At 37.2% G+C, this 19,978-nt stretch overlaps 1 protein-coding gene across 3 annotated transcripts in view; it reads right to left on the bottom strand.

The window, feature by feature from the left end:
* Positions 1–19,978, bottom strand: part of BRAF (B-Raf proto-oncogene, serine/threonine kinase) — a 163,932-nt gene that overhangs the window by 69,964 nt on the left and 73,990 nt on the right. For all 3 annotated transcript variants that reach the window (XM_018046858.1, XM_018046857.1, XM_018046859.1), the window contains exons 3-5: positions 18,131–18,394; positions 5,141–5,244; positions 4,181–4,283 (exon numbers count right to left, since the gene is read on the bottom strand). In XM_018046858.1, coding sequence (XP_017902347.1) covers positions 4,181–4,283; positions 5,141–5,244; positions 18,131–18,394 — 471 coding nt within the window. The remainder of the gene's footprint in view (positions 1–4,180; positions 4,284–5,140; positions 5,245–18,130; positions 18,395–19,978) is intronic.

Here is a 19,978-nt window from a genome sequence, read left to right as displayed (position 1 = left end):
TCAATTCCCAAGGATTCATGGGATATAGGTAAATGCTGAAGGAATCGCCTTTGTAACAGACTATGAAACCAAGGGGCATAAGCAGCCTTCCTCCCATAGCCGACAAAATTCAGCACACAGAAGCAGAGAGAGGAATTCTTTCCCTTTCTAAGCAGAACACAGGCTTACTCTTGTTTCTATATGATGCTAAGAGCAATTGTTCAAAACCACAAATCTAACTAATCACACTGCTCCCTTGCCGATAACAGTCATTAAATTTCCAATGATTTTTGGGAAAAGTCCAAATCTTCAACAGAGAACACAAGGACTCACATGAGCTTCAGTTCAGTTCAGCCGCTCAGTCGTGTCCGACTCTTTGCAACCCCAAGAACTGCAGCACGCCAGGCCTCCCTGTCCATCAGCAACTCCCGGAGTTCACTCAGACTCATGTCCATCGAGTCAGTGATGCCATCCAGCCATCTCATCCTCTGTCATCCCCTTCTCTTCCTGCCCCCAATCCCTCCCAGCATCAGAGTCTTTTCCAGTGAGTCAACTCTTCGCATGAAGTGGCCAAAGTACTGGAGTTTCAGCTTTAGCATCATTCCTTCCAAAGAAATCCCAGGGCTGATCTCCTTCAGAATGGACTGGTTGGATCTCCTTGCAGTCCAAGGGACCCTCAAGAGTCTTCTCCAACACCACACTTCAAAAGCATCAATTCTTTGGCGCTCAGCCTCCTTCACAGTCCAACTCTGACATCCACACATGACCACTGGAAAAACCATAGCCTTGACTAGAAGGACCTTAGTCGGCAAAGTAATGTCTCTGCTTTTGAATATGCTATCTAGGTTGGTCATAACTTTTCTTCCAAGGAGTAAGCATCTTTTAATTTCATGGCTGCAGTCACCATCTGCAGTGATTTTGGAGCCCCAAAAAATAAAGTCTGACACTGTTTCCACTGTTTCCCCATCTATTTCCCATGAAGTGATGGGACCGGATGCCATGATCTTCGTTTTCTGAATGTTGAGCTTTAAGCCAACTTTTTCACTCTCCTCTTTCACTTTCATCAAGAGGCTCTTTAGTTCCTCTTCACTTTCTGCCATAAGGGTGGTGACATCTGCATATCTGAGGTTATTGATATTTCTCCCCAGAATCTTGATTCCAGCTTGTGTTTCTTCCAGTCCAGCTTTTCTCATGAGGTACTCTGCATATAAGTTAAATAAGCAGGGTGACAATATACAGCCTTGATGTACTCCTTTTCCTATTTGGAACCAGTCTGTTGTTCCATGTCCAGTTCTAACTGTTGCTTCCTGACCTGCATACAGATTTCTCAAGAGGCAGGTCAGGTGGTCTGGTATTCCCATCTCTCTCAGAATTTTCCACAGTTTGTTGTGATCCACACAGTCAAAGGCTTTGGCATAGTCCATAAAGCAGAAATAGATGTTTTTCTGGAACTCTCTTGCTTTTTCGATGATCCAGTGGATGTTGGCAATTTGATCTCTGGTTCCTCTGCCTTTTCTAAAACCAGCTTGAACATGAGCTTACTCCACCCCTATACATGCTACACTGTAACATCTGCCTCTCCAAGTATGTAGCCTCCATTCTAAACTTTTCTCAAAACTGAAAGGGTAACATGCTTTACTGCTGTTCCCTTTGCTTAGTGTAGTCTTCCTTTCACTCATCTATCGTCATCCACCAGGTCTCAGGTTTGATAATTCTTCCTTTGGGAAAATGTCCTGATTCTTCAAAAGCCAGGTTAGAAATCTCTATTTTGTGTATCTACTGTACTTCAATGGGGAAGGAAATGGCAACCCAGTCCAGTATTCTTGACAGGAGAATTCCATGGACAGAGGGGCCTAGTGGTTGCAAAGAGCTGGACACGACTAAGCAACTAACACACACACACACATACAGACAGAGCACTTTAAATGTATATAGTAATTAAGAGTCTTTATGAAAATTCTTAATTAAAACATTTATTTAGGAATCTCTATTCTGTGTATCTATAGCACTTTCAGTTCAGTTCAGTCGCTCAGTCGTGTCCGACTCTTTGCAACCCCATGAATCGTAGCACGCCAGGCCTCCCTGTCCATCACCGACTCCCAGAGTTCACTCAAACTCACATCCATTGAGTCAGTGATGCCATCCAGCCATCTCATCCTTTGTCGTCCCCTTCTCCTCCTGCCCCCAATCCCTCCCAGCATCAGAGTCTTTTTCAATAAGTCAACTCTTCGCATGAGGTGGCCAAAGTACTGGAGTTTCAGCTTTAGCATCATTCCTTCCAAAGAACACCCAGGACTGATCTCCTTTAGAATGGACTGGTTGGATCTCCTTGCAGTCCAAGGGACTCGCAAGAGTCTTCTCCAACACCACAGTTCAAAAGCATCAATTCTTCGGCACTCAGCTTTCTTCACAGTCCAACTCTCACATCCAAAAAAGCTTGCTTTCATTTTCCTCTTGTGGCAAAGACCTGCCTGAGGCACTACTTCTAGGTCACTAACTTAGGTCCTCCTTTACCTTCTCATATCCAATTTTTAATTAAGAAGAATAACTAAGAAAAAGGATAGTCATCACTGTGAAATGTAAACAACTATTTTTTTTAATTCCTAAACACTGAAATAAAAATTCTTAAGATTTATCTTCTCAAAATTCTACAAGTTGAAAACAAAATCAATACTAGTGAATGCCTTATCTCATGATTATAAAACTATCTGCTTCATGGTAAATCTGACTGACATCAGGTATATTTTATACTTGTCCAAAAGATGCCTTATCTAATGAAGCACAAACCCAATTTCAGTATTCACCACTAAAGGAGCCCCCAAAACACTAACGCCCTGGGAAATCAGAAGAACCCAGCTGTTCTAATCCCAAAGGCACAAGGGAAAACACTTGATGCCAAAAGGGAAGCAATTACTATCCATCTAGAAAAATAAACTACACTTCAAATTTCATACACAGAAAAGTAAGAAACGCACTTCTGCCTTATAGATCATTCTAATCTTGGCTGCTGCCTACTCATTCAGAGGACAGGTTCTCAAGCTCTGGGAACTGTACCCTTATCTCTGAGGTAGAGAGGTTCCACTGTTCCAGGCCTCAGGCTGGAGACGCTTAGCTTGGACTGCTGCTGCTGCTGCTGCTGCGTTGCTTCAGTCGTGTCCGACTCTGTGCGACCCCATAGATGGCAGCCCACCAGGCTCCCCTGTCCCTGGGATTCTCCAGGCAAGAACACTAGAGTGGGTTGCCATTTCCTTCTCCAGTGCATGAAAGTGAAAAGTGAAAGTGAAGTCGCTCAGTCGTGTCCCACTCTTCGCGACCCCATGGACTGCAGCCTGCCAGGCTCCTCTATCCATGGGATTTTCCAGGTAAGAGTACTGGAGTGGGGTGCCACTGCCTTCTCCAAAGCTTAGGCTAGGTTCTGGCAAATGCAAAAACCAGAGAAAGCAAGAAGTATGGAAGGAGAGCTTTAACATCTGTCTTTCTTCAGTCCTCAAGGAAAGCTATTCCACTTCCATTACACTATCTTTCAGAAACATTTACACAAGTGTGTCAAGGTGTATGCAGAATCTATTTACCATGTTTAGAATGGATTTTTAAAAAAAAACTTAAATGTCAAAGAGGAATGGTTAAATACACTGAATGCATATTCTTATGGACTACTATCTAATCATTATAAAGCTAGGTGTAATGACATGGAAAGATGTCTATGATGCTGTGCTTAACACTTTTTTCAAAAAAGAGTATCATACAGAATATAATTCCATTTTTAGTTTTTTTTTTTTCAAAAAGGAAAGAAATGGAAAATAATGAAGGAAAATGAAGGAAGGAAAAAAGAAAGAATATTTTGGGCTTGCAGATATAAGAACACACATTTTATATACAGAAAAACTTTGGAAGACTACACAACCATCAATTATTAACAACTATTTACCTCTGGTAGGGTACTTCCAAGTTTTTACTTGATATACTTTCATACCATTCAAATTTTTAAAATGACTATTACTTTTTAAAATTAAAGACAAAGTACAATGATTAAAAAAAAACCTCTTTAATATGTAGTGCTTTTTTTCTCTTTAAAGAATAAAACTGATTTTCAACTTAGGTAAAAAAACAATGTCAAAATTATTCGTCTCAAACTTCATTCTTTAAATAAAAACTCAAAGAACTTGACGATTTTTGACATTAAAATATAAAAAGTACATACAAAGTTGTGTGTTGTAAGTGGAACATTCTCCAACACTTCTACATGCAATTCCTCTCCAGTAAGCCAGGAAATATCAGTGTCCCAGCCAATTGGTTTCTTCTCCCTGAAAAGCGTAGACACAGCCTTTCTTGGTTATCATACCTAAAAAGCTTCATATACCTCATGCTGAAGATATGAAAATTGGTTATTGAGGGGCTAGTAATGGTGAGGGAGTTTTGGCTCCCTAGTCTTCCATCGTTAGAAATTTAAATGGCAAAAAATTAATTTTTAAGTTTACCCCAAATAAATGTATCACTCTTGGACAAACAGCAGGGTAAAGAGATGTACTCTTTTCTTCAAGTCAGCTCCAGAAAAGACCTACAACAGCAGAAAATGGATTGTTCCTGGGGTCCAAAAAACAAAACAAAAAAAAAAAACAAAAAAAGCCCCACAGGTATGGATTTACCTATCCATTCAAAGAAAAAGAGTACTCAAGGGACAATATGCCCCCAAAAAGGAGATCTCTTTTCTTTTCCAGATGGGATTCAAAATTAGGAATGGCAGGGGTGGGGTCATGGCATAATTTCATGCTTTCTGAAAAATAATTCAATATAAAATGTTAATTTTGATAAGTCTTTGGTGAAACTATGAGTTTCTATTAAAAACAGGAGTGGGAAAGAGTCCATTATTCAAATAAGAAACAGAGAAAATGGTTCAAAATTTTAAGAATCTTAAACTCCATATAAAGTCATTTTATCAAAATAATAAACACCATCATCACACAAAATTATCTAATGTTCACTCTTCAAAGGGCATACCAGACTTGTCTAGGCTAATTAACTTAGTTTTTTTTTTTTTTTCCCTGAGGTTGATTTTCAATACCCTAGGTTTGGGTAAAAATCTTACAGAAAACCTCAAAATTTAGTATCTGATGTTTTTTCCCTTTTTTAAACAAAGTTTCACATCACATACAAACCATACCCATCCTGAATTCTGTAAACAGCACAGCACTCTGGGATTAGACCTCTCATCATCAGTGCCTTCTTCAGGCTGTCCCGGACTGTGACTCCACACCGTGCAGGTACCTAGGGTATCACAAAATCAGGACATGAGGTAGAAGAAGTAAATTATATATTTTTTCACATCACTGAAAAAAAAACCCCAAAACCCAGTAATTTACCTTTATAACATTTTGGAAATGTCATATGGATTACTATGTCAGAAAATTATTTCTAGGGCTAACAATATTAATGGAAAATTATGACTCAAACATCTATTATTACTCACCAACTTAAGGCAAAATCAATTTTTAGTTTTTTATTAAAATTACAGAATATCGTAAACACATAAAAGAAAAGAAAATGCAACAGATCACTAAGTGCTCTCTGCTGAGAAATAATAAATGTCAACATTTAAAGCAAAATCAATTTTCATCCAACATTGTTCAAAGTTGAAAACGGTAATCCTTCAATCATTATCATGATCCTTAAGAGATCTCTTACTGATCCTAAACATAGAAGAGAATACTTGTCTTAATGTATACAGCTGATATTTGTTGTTTAGCATTCCTATTTCCTCTGGGAACCCACCTTTCCCTAAAAACCACATGGTACTTGAGAAGTTATGAATCCAGGGTCACTGCTCTTCTGGCTGCACATGACATAAGCTGGCTAATCAGTTTCCCATATCCCAGATCCAGGGCTAGATAGATGACCCAAACAGTACTACAGTTCTTCCTTTCACTGACAGATCAACTCTGGTTGACAGAAGTTTCTTTCCTATTGTCAAGTTCCAAGAAGACAGAAATATGGATTCCCTAATGGTTATCTTCCCTAGTACACTGCGAAAATCTGGCTACAGAATGAAGCTAACTTAAGGAGAAGTAGAGATGACATTAGGAGTGAAGAGAGAAGAGGCATCGAAGAGAGAGAGAAAAAGAATCTTCCTGTATATTTGAAGTCATCTCTACCTTGGTCTTTTCTGCCAGTGACTCATCTCCCTTCTTATTAATTTGAATAATTTAAAACTGGAAAAGAACTGACAAACACAGCGTAGACAGACTAAGGTGAAGCAATGGGAGTTCAGGTTGGTCGGTTTTTAGGCGGAGGGGGGAGTGGAGGGTGACAGACAAGATGTGTTAGTTAATAAAAAAATTAAAGGTTTCGTTCTTTTAAATCACTAAGGTATTTAGCAAACCAGAAGTTTCTAAAGAAACTGGGACTCTTATGCCAGAGGTGAATTGAGTGAAAGTGAATATAAGACAGATGAATTTAAACAGTATGTCAATGGGCAACAATCCATAAAGCCAAATTAGGACCTAAGATTAGAAAAACAGGAGACAGATTTTAGCTCAATATAACTGTTAAAACTATCCAGCACGGGAAAAGTTTGAGGGAGTAGATTCATCACCAGAAGTATTCAAGAGACCAGATTTGTACAGTTGATCCTCTAAATTCATGGATTCTGTATTTGCAAATTTGCCTATTCGTTAAAATTTATTTGTGACCCCCAAATCAATACTTGCAATGCTTTTGCAGGCATGCACAGAAGACTGAAAAATTTGACCCTTCCCAGCTGAGGTTCGGAGAAGGCAATGGAACCCCACTGCAGTACTCTTGCCTGGAAAATCCCATGGACGGAGGAGCCTGGTGGGCTGCAGTCCATGGGGTCACGAAGAGTCAGACACGACTGAGCGACTTCACTTTCACTTTTCATTTTCATACATTGGAGAAGGAAATGGCAACCCATGCCAGTGTTCTTGCTTGGAGAATCCCAGGCTGCCGTCTATGGGGTCACAGAGTCAGACACGACTGAAGCGACTTAGCAGCAGCAGCTGAGGTTAATCAAGGTGATATGCCTTCTTTTCCTAGCTCTCATACTGCAAACAAGTGCCCTATGCCAGATGACTTTTAAGTTAATGGACCCCAGCCTGCTGTGAAGAAATAAATAATCCAGGGGCCAATATACAGAGGCCATCTTTGGCTCATTTATAATAGTAATCCTGTACTTGTCCTAGGAGCAGCTTTTCAGTATTCACTAATTCAGTGTTTGCAGGAAATATACAGAAAATAACTACTGCCAATTGTGAGAATTGTCCATACCTTCCAGAAATAACAGAAGGGAAAGCTGACTTTTCCCCTCTGCTATTCGTATTCTGCCTACTCTAAACTTCTTAGGTGGCAACCCTATCTTTAGCTTTAAACCTCATCCAATCTATCCTATCCCGTTATCAGTGAAATCTTTTTAAAAAAAGGTATTCTTAACGTGTGTGTGGTGCTTGCCAGATACTTCTGAGAACCTGATGAAAGCCTTAGAATCATCTCTTTGAAACATAAAACTTCAAGCCCATCTATGGACTGCTGAGGAGTCCACTGAACTCAGAATTTCATTCTGTGATATAACCTTACATTAGTCTTCTCAAATTTTTCCAGTTAATTATAGGGTGAAATTCAAATTTCTTAATACAGCATACAAAGTCATTAGTGGACTGGGGCTATCCACCCTTCAGTTTCTTTGGTAATTTCTCTCATGCACTCCTGTAATTCCATCTTCTAATATAGCTAAGCTCCCTTATGCTTCTCTGAACAGGTTGATTCCAAGGTGTATATATGTTTCATCAGTAGGCAAAATTTTGGTTTCCCACTCTTATCACCAAGGGAAGTCATCAATCTGTCCTTCATCCACTTCAAAAGGCTGATTTTTGTTTCTTCAGGATACTACCTGTTCAACAGACCGACAGACCAATGGAATGAAACAGAAAAACCAAAAGCAGACTGTTCAACACATAAATAAAGTCTAAATAAAGGCAGCATCTGTAATAGGGTAAAGATGAACTTTTAACTAATTGATGCTGGGACAACTGGAACCAATCTAGGAAAAGAAAGTTCATCCATACTTCTTACAGTATCCTAGGGTCAACTCCAAAAGGATCAAAGATTTAAATGTTGAAGGAAGGAGGGGACAAACCATAAAAGAACTAGAAGAAACAGGGCTCCCTTACAATCTCAAGTGAAGAAGGCCTATAAAACTATGATGCAAAATCTGGAAGCCATAAAAGAAAACACTCACACAACATACTACAGTCAGCCCACCATATCTGTTGGTGCCACATTCATGGATTCAATGAACCGAGGATCAAAAATATTTAGGAAAACATCCAGAAAGTTCCAAAAAAGTAAACCTTAAATGTGCCTACTATAAGTAATCTGGAGATGATTTAAAGTATACAGGAGGATGTGCACAGGTTACATGCAAATATTACTATGCCATTTTATATAAGGGACTTAGGCATCTAAGGATTTTGGTATCCTTATATAGTCATCCCCCAATATCTGTAGGGGCTGTGTTATGGGGTCCTGGAACAAATCCCCTACAAATACTGGGAAAATGACTATATAAGCAAAGTCAAAAGACAAATACAAACTGGGAAAAACATTTGCTACTTATGTAACAGGAAAATAAACTTCATGGTGCATAAGGAGCTCCTGAAAAATTGAGATTAAGACCAATCCAACAGAAAAATGGGCAAAATAAAAGAGTTCAGGAAAACAAATTATAAATGAGATTCAGAATTATGAAAAAGTGTTCAACCTCAGAGAAAACCGAACTCAAACTTGCCAAAATATTTTTTCACTTTATCAAACTGGCAAAAATACAGAAGTCTGACAACATATTCTGTTGGTGAGGCTATAGTAAACAGGCATCTCATACAGTGCTGTCAGTTCAGTCGCTCAGTCGTGTCCAACTCTTTGCAACCCCATGGACTGCAGCACGCCAGGCCTCCCTGTCCACCACCAACTCCCAGAGTTTACTCAAACTGATGTTGGTTGAGTCGGTGATGCCATCCAACCATCTCATCCTCTGTCATCCCCTTCTCCTCCCGCCTTCAATCATTCCCAGCATCAGGGTTTCTTCAAATGAGTCAGTTCTTCGCATCAGGTAGCCAAATTATTGGAGTTTCACCATCAGTCCTTCCGATGAATATTCAGGACTGATTTTGTTTAGGATGGACTGGTTGGATCTCCTTGCAGTCCAAGGGACTCTCAAGAGTCTTCTCCAACACCACAGTTCAAAAGCAACAATTCTTTGGTGCTTAGCTTTCTTTACAGTCCAACTCTCACATCCATACATGACTACTGGAAAAACCATAGCCTTGACTAGACGGACCTTTGTTGGCAAAGTAATGTCTCTGCTTTTCAATATGCTATCTAGGTTGGTCATAACTTTTCTTCCAAGGAGTAAGCATCTTTTAATTTCATGGCTGCAGTCACCATCTGCAGTCATTTTGGAGCCCCCCAAAATAAAGTCTGCCACTGTTTCCACTGTTTCCCCATCTACTTCCCATGAAGTGATGGGACCAGATGCCATGATCTTAAGTTTTCTGAATTTTGTAGTGCTGGTAGCAGTGCAAAATTAAGCAAAATCTATGAAGCAAAATTTCAAAGTATCTTATCAAAATTACAAATGTATATTTGTTTGATCAAGCAAGCCTACTTTTAGTATATTATAATATAACTGGCAAACTATAGTACATCTGTACAATGGAATCTATAGCTATATGGCTGGCTCACATAAACATTAAAAGCAAAACATTAAACATTAAAAACATAGCAAAACATTAAAAGCAAAATACAGAATGACATATACAATATGATGTGTTGTATGAAGAGGAGTGGGAAAATAAGAATATATTTTTATATTTTCTTCTTGCTACATCTTTAGAAACGCAGCACACACACCCCCACTGCCCCAAATAAAGTTACCTAAAAGATGCAGGGGAATCTGGGTGTATAGGGATAGGGGCAGAAACAAGATTCCTTGATACAAATACCACATGAAAGAACTACCTATTCACAAAGGAAAACGGGTGGGCTCCCCAGGTGGCTCTGTGGTAAACAACTTTCCTGTCAATGCAGGAGATGAGGGTTTGATCCCAGGGTCAGGAAGATCTTCTGGAGGAAATGGCATCCCACTCCAGTATTCTTGCCTAGAAAATCCATGGACGGTGGAGCCTGGCGGGCTATAGTCCGTGGTGTTGCAAAGGAGTCTGACACAACTTAGTGACTAAACAACAATGGTAAAGGCGTAGGGGAGCATTGTTTCAATTTTTATAGATGGAAAGACTAAAAAGATATTTTCAGAAGAACCAAGTTAATGCCTCTTTTCCAAATTCCAAAATTAAGTGTCCTTGATTAGGCCATGATCTTAGTTAAAAACTAGCATCCTACCTTAACAAAGATCTAAAGTCAATGTAGTCATCTGAATATTTGCAAAGGAAAATATATCCAAGAAAAACAAAGACATATGTCCACAAAGAAACTTGGACATGAATATTCATAGCATTATTCCTATAGCCAAAGGTGAAAACAAAATTCATAATGGCTAAATAAAATGTGGTTTGATATACACACAGAATATTATTTAACCATAAAAACACATGAACACTGACATGCTATAATATGGATGAGCCATGGAAACATTATGCTAAGCAAAAGAAGCCAGTCACAGAAGACCACATATTCTATGACACCATTTACATGGAAAGAAATGTACAGAACAGGCAAATCTAGAGAGGTAGAAAGGAAGTAAGTGGTTGGCTAGGACTGGGAAGACTGGGGAGAAATGTTGAGTGGCTGCTAAGGGGTACACAGCTTCTTTTTCAGAGTGATGAAAACGTTCTAAAATTAGTGCTGACAGTTGCATAACTGCGAATAGACTAAAATTGTATAGTTTAAAAAAGTAAACTGTATGTCTATAAATTATATTTTAGTAAACCTATTAAAAAAATAAGCAAATTGTGTCTTTTAAACTACACGATCAAGCAAGTCAGCTTAGAAAAAGCCACATTTCAGGAAAATTGAGTTTTTTTTTTAATTAACTTATTGTTGTTAACACAACACATTGAAAAATATATATGAATGAGGGTATGTCTAATATACTTGAAATTCTATTAGATCGGCTGTTTAACTGCTAAGTCATATCCAACTCTTTCGCAGCCCACCAAGCTCCTCTATCCATGGGATTTCCCAGACAAGAATACCAGGGTGGTTTGCCACTTCCTTCTCCAGGAGATCTTCCCAACCCAGGGATAGAACCTGCGTTTCCTGCATTGGAAGGCAGTAACATCTAAATTTCATTAACACTCAGTGTTGACCAGGGTCTTGTGGGAAAAGGAAGTCTTTTCTTATACACTAGAGAGAATATAAACCAGTAAACTTTTTCTGCATAAAATGTACATTTTATGAAGTTTTAAGTGGGCATACCCCATGACCCAATACTTAAGTCCCTAACATTAAAATAGTCCCATCACATTTCAGGATATGTGTATTTAAATGTATTTTGCAACATTTAATTATCCATAATGAAATAGTTAATAAATCAGATATGATAATTCTAAACAATAATTTTGACCATAATAAAACAAGTAGCTTGGCATTATGTGAAAGAAGGGGGTAAGTATAAGGCAAAAAGATTAGTCCCTTCCTCCTGCCCCCAGCAATGTCTCCATCCTCCAGATAATTGCAATTAAGAGGTTTTTATATATGATTCAAAACTATCTCAAAGGACGCACACATTTATTGTTTTTAGTCACTGTGTCTAATCCATGACCTGGATAGTCTTAAGTAGTTCTGTACCAAGGTACACTTACCTTGTCTATACTTTTTTCATTTTTAGAAATAATGAGTACACATTCATTTTGATACAGAGTATCTTATAAAATCTCTAAATTACTTTTAAAGAAATTACAGTTCTGAAATTTTAAGTAAACATATTTGTTAGAAATTCTGAAAAGGAAGAATAAATCCCTCTAATACCATCATGAGACAATCACTGTAACATTTAGAAAAGAAGTTTCACATGCGTTTCATGTGAATTTTAATACAATAAAAGACAAGAATACAGAGCCAAACTTCAAATAAACACTTCTCCACACTAACAGTGTTTACCTGAAGTTTGGTTCTTTATTCTTACTTGTCTTTTATTAGAACCAAACTTCAAATAAACACTTAATAAACACTTCTTCACACTAAAAGCAGAGAAGGCAATGGCAACCCACTCCAGTACTCTTGCCTGGAAAATCCCTAGTGGGCTGCAGTCCATGGGGTTGCTAACAGTAGGACACGACTTTACTTTCACTTTCATGCATTGGAGAAGGAAATGGCAACCCACTCCAGTGTTCTTGCCTGGAGAATCCCAGGGACAGGGGAGCCTGGTGGGCTGCCGTCTATGGGGTCGCACAGAGTCAGACACGACTGAAGCGACTCAGCAGCAGTAGCAGCAGCAGCAGTACACTAAAAGAGGTCAGTCCCTAGAAGAGGCCTCTAGGGTAGCTCTTTGGTTTTCCATATAAATTTCAGAATCAACTTTTCAGATAAGGTAGTAAGGATGGGATGAGATCCCCCTAGAATTCTGCAGAAACTGCACATAATTTTTATTAATTTGGGTGAGAAGTATATTTAGGAAGATTATCAAGAACAAATTAACTTTTGACTTCTTTACTCTCTACAAATGTCTTTCAATAAAATTGTACAAATTTCTTTATAAAAGCCTTAAACATTTAAAAATTATTTTGTCAATGATATCCTTTTAAAAATAAAATTGCATGTTCTAATTATTAACTGCAGTTTATTATAATAATTTAGATTTTCTATGTAGACAAATTAGTTGCTAAAAATAAGTTTCATTTCTTTCTTTTGAATATTTATGTTTTTTATTTCTTTTGTCTTGATCGAGATTGGCTGGAATATTCAACTCCCTAAGTAGTAGATTTGTCTTGCTTGTTTCCAATCTTAATGAGAATGCAGAATCCTTTAGACATACTTGATAGATACCCTTTATCAAAAAAGTTGTCTTTTATTCCAAGTTTACAGAGTTTTTTTCTTTCTTTCTTGTTACAAAAAGGTTTTCAATACATCAAATGTCTTGTTTACTGTCTCTAGAGATATCCATACACTGTTATTCCTTTAATCTGCTAATAAGAACTGCACTGATTGTTTTGGAGCAGGGCATACCACACACATGTGGGATGTTAGTTCCCCAGCCAGGGACTGAACTCATGCCCTGTGCAGTGGAAGCATGGAGTCCTAACCACTGTATCATCAGGGAAATCCCAGAGCTGCACTAATTTTTAAAAATAATTATTGCACTCCTAGAAGAATTATTTTTTAAAAATATATACATTGCTAGATTCAGTTAACCAGTATTTCATTAAAGATTTTTGCAAATATGTTCTTAGATTAACCTTTAGTTTTTCTTTATCAAATGATCTTTGGTTTTAGAACGAAGATACACAAATTCTATAAATGAGTTACGAAATGTTCTCTTTCACTTTTTTACAGAAGAATAAAATTTACATAGGACTAGGATTTTTTTCATATTTTTTCTCTGACATATGACATTCAGAAATGTCTTCAAATCTCTAAAAATGTGGTTTCCCATTATTGTTACTAATTTCTACTTTAATTATTACATTATGCTCAAAAAACATACCTTGTGTTTGTGAAGATTCCCTTTTTTGCCTAAAATGCAGTAAAAAAATTTTTCAGTGTCCCATACATTCTTGAAAAGAATGTGTGTTCTTTCATTGATTAGTACAAGGTTCACAGGTCTATTACATAAAATTGATAACTATGTTGTTCAAATCTTCTGTAATTGCTTTATCTAGCTACATATCTATTTCTGGCCACACCACATACCTTGTGGGATCTTAGTTCCCTGACCAGGGACTGAACCCCGGGGCCGTGACAGTCAAAGTGCCAAGTCATAACCACTGAACCACCAGGGAATTTCCTCTAGACTTTTATAACAGAATTATAAAAAGTATATAGTCATTTTTGTCTGGCTATTTTCACTTGACGTAATTACTTTCAGAGTCATCTATGCTACTGTGTGTACTAGTAATACTTCTTTCTACTAAGTAGTATTTCATTAGACAGATATACCAAACTTATTTAACCATTTGGGTAATGCCCAGTTTTGCACACGTCATGCAAAACTATTTATAAAAGTACTTTCTCCACGAAAGATACAGAAAAGCCAGTTGATATCATCAGCCAACAGAGAAAAGTATATCAAAATCACAACAAAGTCCCACTTCATACTCAATAGGAAGGCTATAATCAAAAAGAAATAATTTAAAAGTAATCCATTTGTTTCACTGGTCTATCTGTCTATGTCAGTACCAAAATAATTTACTTATTAATTTATAATAAGTTTTAGTATCAGGAAGTGTGAGACCTCCAATTTTGTTAGTATTCAAAGTTATTTGAGTATTCAGGATTCCTTGAGATTCCATATGAATTTCAGGGTGGATTTTTTTATTTTTGCCAAAAAAAAAAACTATTGAGACTTTGAAGCTAAAAGACTTTAAAACATTAAGTTAATCTTTAAATTGCTTTCAAAAGTGGTTATACCATTACACATTCTTATCACCAGTGTATGAAAATTCAGTTATTCCATTCCATATCCTCACCAATAGTTGGCAAGGCCACTCTTTCATTTTAGTCATTCTAATAGGTATGTGGTGGTATCTTGTGCCTTTAACCAGCTTTTTCCTAATGACCCATGATGTTGAGCATCTTCTTTTGTGTTTATTTGCCATCCACATATCTTCTTTGAAGTATCTATTCAAATCTTTTGTCCACTTAATTGTTTCCTTACTGTTGAGTTCTAAGAGTTCTTTATATATTCTGAATACATGTCTTTGATCATATATATATATATTTTGCAAAGATTATCTACTAGTCTGTGGTTTGTCTCTTTATTCTCTTAATATAGTCTTTAGGAGAGGGGAAGTTTTTAATTTTGATAAAGTACAACTTATCAATATGTTCATTAGGGATTGTGTTTTGGTGTCATATTTTAGAAACTATTACCAAATTCCAGGTCACAAAATATTTTCCTCTGTGTTTTCTTGTACAAACTAGCTTTACATTTAACTCTTACTTTTCATTCCTTCCTCTGTGTTCAGTTTTCTCCCTAAGTCATTTCCAAGTAGTCCCTTTGGGTAGAGCTTGGGAAAAGTAAACTCCTCACCTGGAAAGGCTTTACTGTGCCCTGACTCATAGTGTACCAATAAGTTAAACTCATACGTTAGCTAAGCAACTTACAGCATCACTCAGCACTTTTTGAGTATATTATTCTACTGTCTTCTGGATTCTATAGCTGCTATAAAGAAATTTTTTGATAATTTAACTGGATTCTTTATAGGTAATTTTTCCTAAGTGCTTTTAGAACAATATTCTTTCATTTTGTCACATCTAATAAGAATGAATTCAAATTTACTTAAACAACTTAAAGCTTATGCGTCTCAAATCCTTAATTTGTGTCTTTAATGAAGGTTAGCCATCATTGAATTTTGCTCTATTCTTTTTCTGTTTAAAAAAATATCTATTTATTTATTTATGGCTGTTGCTGCACAGGCTTTTCTCTAGTGGTGAGCTGGGGCTACTCTTTACTTGCAGTGGGCAGGCTTCTCATTGAGGCGGCTTCTCTTGCCGTGGAGTACGGGCTCTAGGGCAGTTGGGGTTCCTGGGCTCTGGAGCACAGGTTCAACAGTTGTGGTGCACAGGGTTAGTTGTTCCGCAGCATTTGCGATCTTCCTGAAACAAGGATCAAACTCATGTCTCCCACATTGGCAGGTGGATTCTTTACCACCAAGCCATCAGGAAACCCATTCCTTTATTCTGTTCTCATTTTCTGCTTTGAGGCATATGATGAAACTATTCAATCCATCCATCATACCTATTAACCTCTCATATTTTCTTTTAACTCTCTCTTGTTTTCCAGAGGTCACCAATTCTCCTCCTTCAGGTGAATTCAATCTACTTTTAAATTAACCCATTGAGTTTTTAAAAATAAGTATTTTGATTTCTATACAGCATATTAACACTAGGTCTGTAATATGCTGTAACCAGCTTGATAATTACTTCTCCATATTTGTTTTCTCTCTTTAATATTTTGTTTTCCATCATACCATTTGAAAGTAAGTTCTAAATTTATTGATAAAGGTGGGTACTCAATTGAGGGAGCACAAGAGTACACCCTCAACATTAGAAATGTTCTATAATCTTTATCTGCATGGCAGTTACACATGTAGAAGGTCACTGAGCTGTACACTTGAGACTTGTACACTTTACTATACGTAAGTTTTATTTTTAAAAAAGAGGTGAGAGAGGTTGCAGGCATCATAACAATTTACCCCTAAACATTTAAGCATATATTTCCTAAGAATAAAGATATCCTCCTACATAATATTATCTCTATTATCATACTTAAGGAAACTAATAATTCCATAAAAACACACTACAATCAACCAATATTTGACATATCCCATCTCAAGAAGGACTTCTACAGCTCTATCTCACCCTAGTCCCAAACCAGGATTACACAATGCATTTGCTTGTTTTGTCTATTGTTTGGTCTATTTGGTTTGTTTGGTCTATTTAGTGTAGAATAATCTCCAACGTTTTATTCTCCATTAATTGAGAGTCCAGGCTGTCTTATGGAATGTCCATCTTTCGAATGTGTCTGCTTCTCATGGTGCTTAACTTTTCCCTTTACTTCTTGTCCTTCTTATAAAGTGGAAGGACTAGAAGCTTAACATTCGACACAATTATTTTTAGCAATAATACTTCAGAGATGATAAGTGTCATCCACTTTAAATTTTAAGGCCACCTAGATATTCTATTTGGTTCTTTCTTAGGAATCTAATCTTGCTGCTATTAAGTCTTCTAACTCACTAATGACAGACTATTTCTCCTCGCATACTATAACTTGGGATTTTGACCTTGTCATTGAAGTATTGTGTGTATGAATTCCATAAGATCTATATGGGCTAAGGGAGGGATTTACATTTGTTTCTGCCCAGTGCCTGAGTGCTACTACTATTCCAGAACCTTTTTTTAAATTTCACTTCTTGGGTTGAGAATTCCTGAATAATGCAGGTAACATAATGATGAACCCCACACTATGGCAAGAACAGATCTACAGTTAAGAATTCACAAGGGAAACTTTAACATTTATCTGGAGCCCTGGCAAAGACAGAAAAGTTTCACTGTTATTTATATACACTGGTGAACAGATTTTCTTCTAATTCACCCTTTTATTGAAGGTAAAGCTTTTCAAAGGTTCAGATTATGTGAGGATATAAGTTTCAACTACCTTTGTGGCACAGGCTGAAGGCCTAGTCTTGTGTCTCCACATAATGACATTCATATACCTCTGTTTCACCCAGTAACAAATTGACCCCACTGGAGGCCACTATAGCATAAGTAAGTCAGCAAACATTTTCTGTGAAGCATTACTAATGCTATCTGAGGGGAAAAATTAAAAGACTACTTTGGCTTCAATTGTATTCGGTAATGAAATGTTTTTTTATTAATATCAAAATAACTGTATACATTATAAAAAATGAGTGATGCAGGTAGGTGCGTTTTTCCATTCAGTTATGTCCACTGGCAGTACTTGTTGCACTTGAGATTACAGACCATCTATAATTATCCTGCAGATTTCCCTGCTTTAAAGGTTATTTACAGAGTACTGTATTCCAATGATGATATAATGATCAACAATCAAAACTTATATAAACAAGAGAAAAATGTCAAGCACACTAAGAATCCAACATTTGATAATAAATCCGAATAGGGATTTCTCTATGGCAAAGAACAAATCTTACCTGACATATGTTAGACAACAAACAAGCTTAAGTCTCAAAATTCTGATTCTAGACTAATACTCAGACATGAATGTAGTTCAAGCTTGGCAGACAGGTATACAAGTGATACCAAAGACAATGCAATTTGTTCCACTTAAGGAACATAGACTTTGGCACCAAATTACTATGTCTTTTCCGTTCTTGCTTAAATGGATGCTTCCATTCGCATGACCACTGGGTATCACATTTCATTTTCCACAACTAGTCTTTCTGAAAAATACGAAGAAAAAGCTATGATGAATTAAAAGCTGACTCACCACTGTCCTCTGTTTATTGGGCAGGAAGACTCTAACGATAGGTTTTTGTGGTGACTTGGGGTTGCTCCGTGACACATCTGTGGGATTTTGAAAAACTGAAAGAGATGAAGGCAGCACTGAAAGGCTAGAAGAGGAAGAAGATGTAACGGTGTCCGTTGATGCAGAGCTAGAAACAGAAAAATCAGTTCCATTCCCCAGGGATTCCAATAACTGTTGTTCTCTTTGTTGGAGGGCGTCTAGCTTGCTGGTGTATTCTTCATAGGCCTATAAAATAAAGTAGACTTACATTGAATCTGGACTTTTTCCTGACAGTAACAAAAGGAAATAGGAAATTTTAGTTTTTGATTATAATCGAATCTAGCTAACAGGATTTTGTGCTACAAATTACAAAATAAGTACTGGAAGTATTATAAATTAGTACTTTTATCTTTAAATTGATAAATCTTTTGTTATACGACACTCATCTAGAAACTGACACACACACATACATGTATGATGTCCATAACAGCCATGAATATTAATTAAAAAAAAATTAGTGTTAGCTATTTTCTGGCCAAATCACAATTTATCTTCCAAACTACACATCTAACATAAGATAAACTACTACATCAAAGCATTTTTTTCTAGATAAGTTATAGGTATATAAGGTTTCACATCTCTCTCGGTCTCTCTCTAACTAACTGAGAGAGGCTGAAAAGGAGATGAGGTGTTAAGAGAGATCTGTCAAAAAGACAAGCCTAAGGTACACAGTCCAGGTGGCGCTAGTGGTAAAGAACCTACCTGCCAATGCAGGAGACATGAAATGTGGGTTCAATCCCTGGGTCAGGAAGATCCCCTGGAGGAGGGCATGGCAACCAACTCCAATATTCTTGCCTGGAGAATCCCATGGACAAAGGAGCCGTTTGGGCTACAGTCCACGGGTTTGCAAAGAGTCGGACATGACTAAAGCAATTTGGCAGGCAGGCAAAGGTACACAGTGCCAAATCTCACCATAACCACCAAAGTCTCCTCAACAGGGATTAGAGGATGCATAACTGTGACCTTTTTTCTGAAACAGTTATTAGTTAAAAATATATTCTTTTTCACACTATGGATACCTTATGACCTCCCCCTTCCCATCAAACACTGCTTACAGAATAGAATTTTATTTGAAAAGGTGGTTTATATCCTGTAGTCAAGAAATTTTGAGACCATTACCCATCAGGGTATGTTTCTAGAACTATCATTTTACTAAAGCTGAAAGGTCAAATGATCACATAAGATATCATTTTCTAAAAGCAGGAAGAATCTTGAAAATAGAATGATAATTGAAAATTAAGAGAGAGAATGGATTCGAATGCATATGCCCATGGTGCTTTACTGCACTGGTAATCACCTTCTCCCCTCCACACCGTAATCCACCACCACGTCTCCCTACCACCTGAAGCAGATGTGACACTACACACATTTATAAAAGGCTACAAAATTTTAAAAGAGCCATTTCCCATTACCTAGAGAGTTTATTACTGGGCTGCAGAGAAGCAAATGGCTGCATTTTAATTTTTGTTGTATATGAGAATGTTTTTGATACAAGGTAAGAGTAAGGAAGGGGGGATGCTTAAAATGTTAGCATTTACATAGATGAGTTAAGTGGGGAGAAGAGAGTACTGTGTAGTACAGGAGACATTTTTAACACAGTAAGGAGGTTAGAAATTTTAAGACAGAGGAAAACTATGGACTATTATAGCTGATTGTCACAGAATATCTGGGACATATCAAAGGGATCAATAGATGTTCGTGTAATTTAAGTGAGGAATACGAACACAAATCATAAGACTAGAAAAGTGGGTAAAGGACAGCTTGGAGAGA

Source organism: Capra hircus, chromosome 4 (genome assembly GCF_001704415.2).
Source record: "Capra hircus breed San Clemente chromosome 4, ASM170441v1, whole genome shotgun sequence".
Classification (NCBI taxonomy): Eukaryota; Metazoa; Chordata; class Mammalia; order Artiodactyla; family Bovidae; genus Capra; species Capra hircus.
Note: the sequence above shows the minus strand (reverse complement) of the source record. Positions and strands in the feature narration are given on the sequence as shown.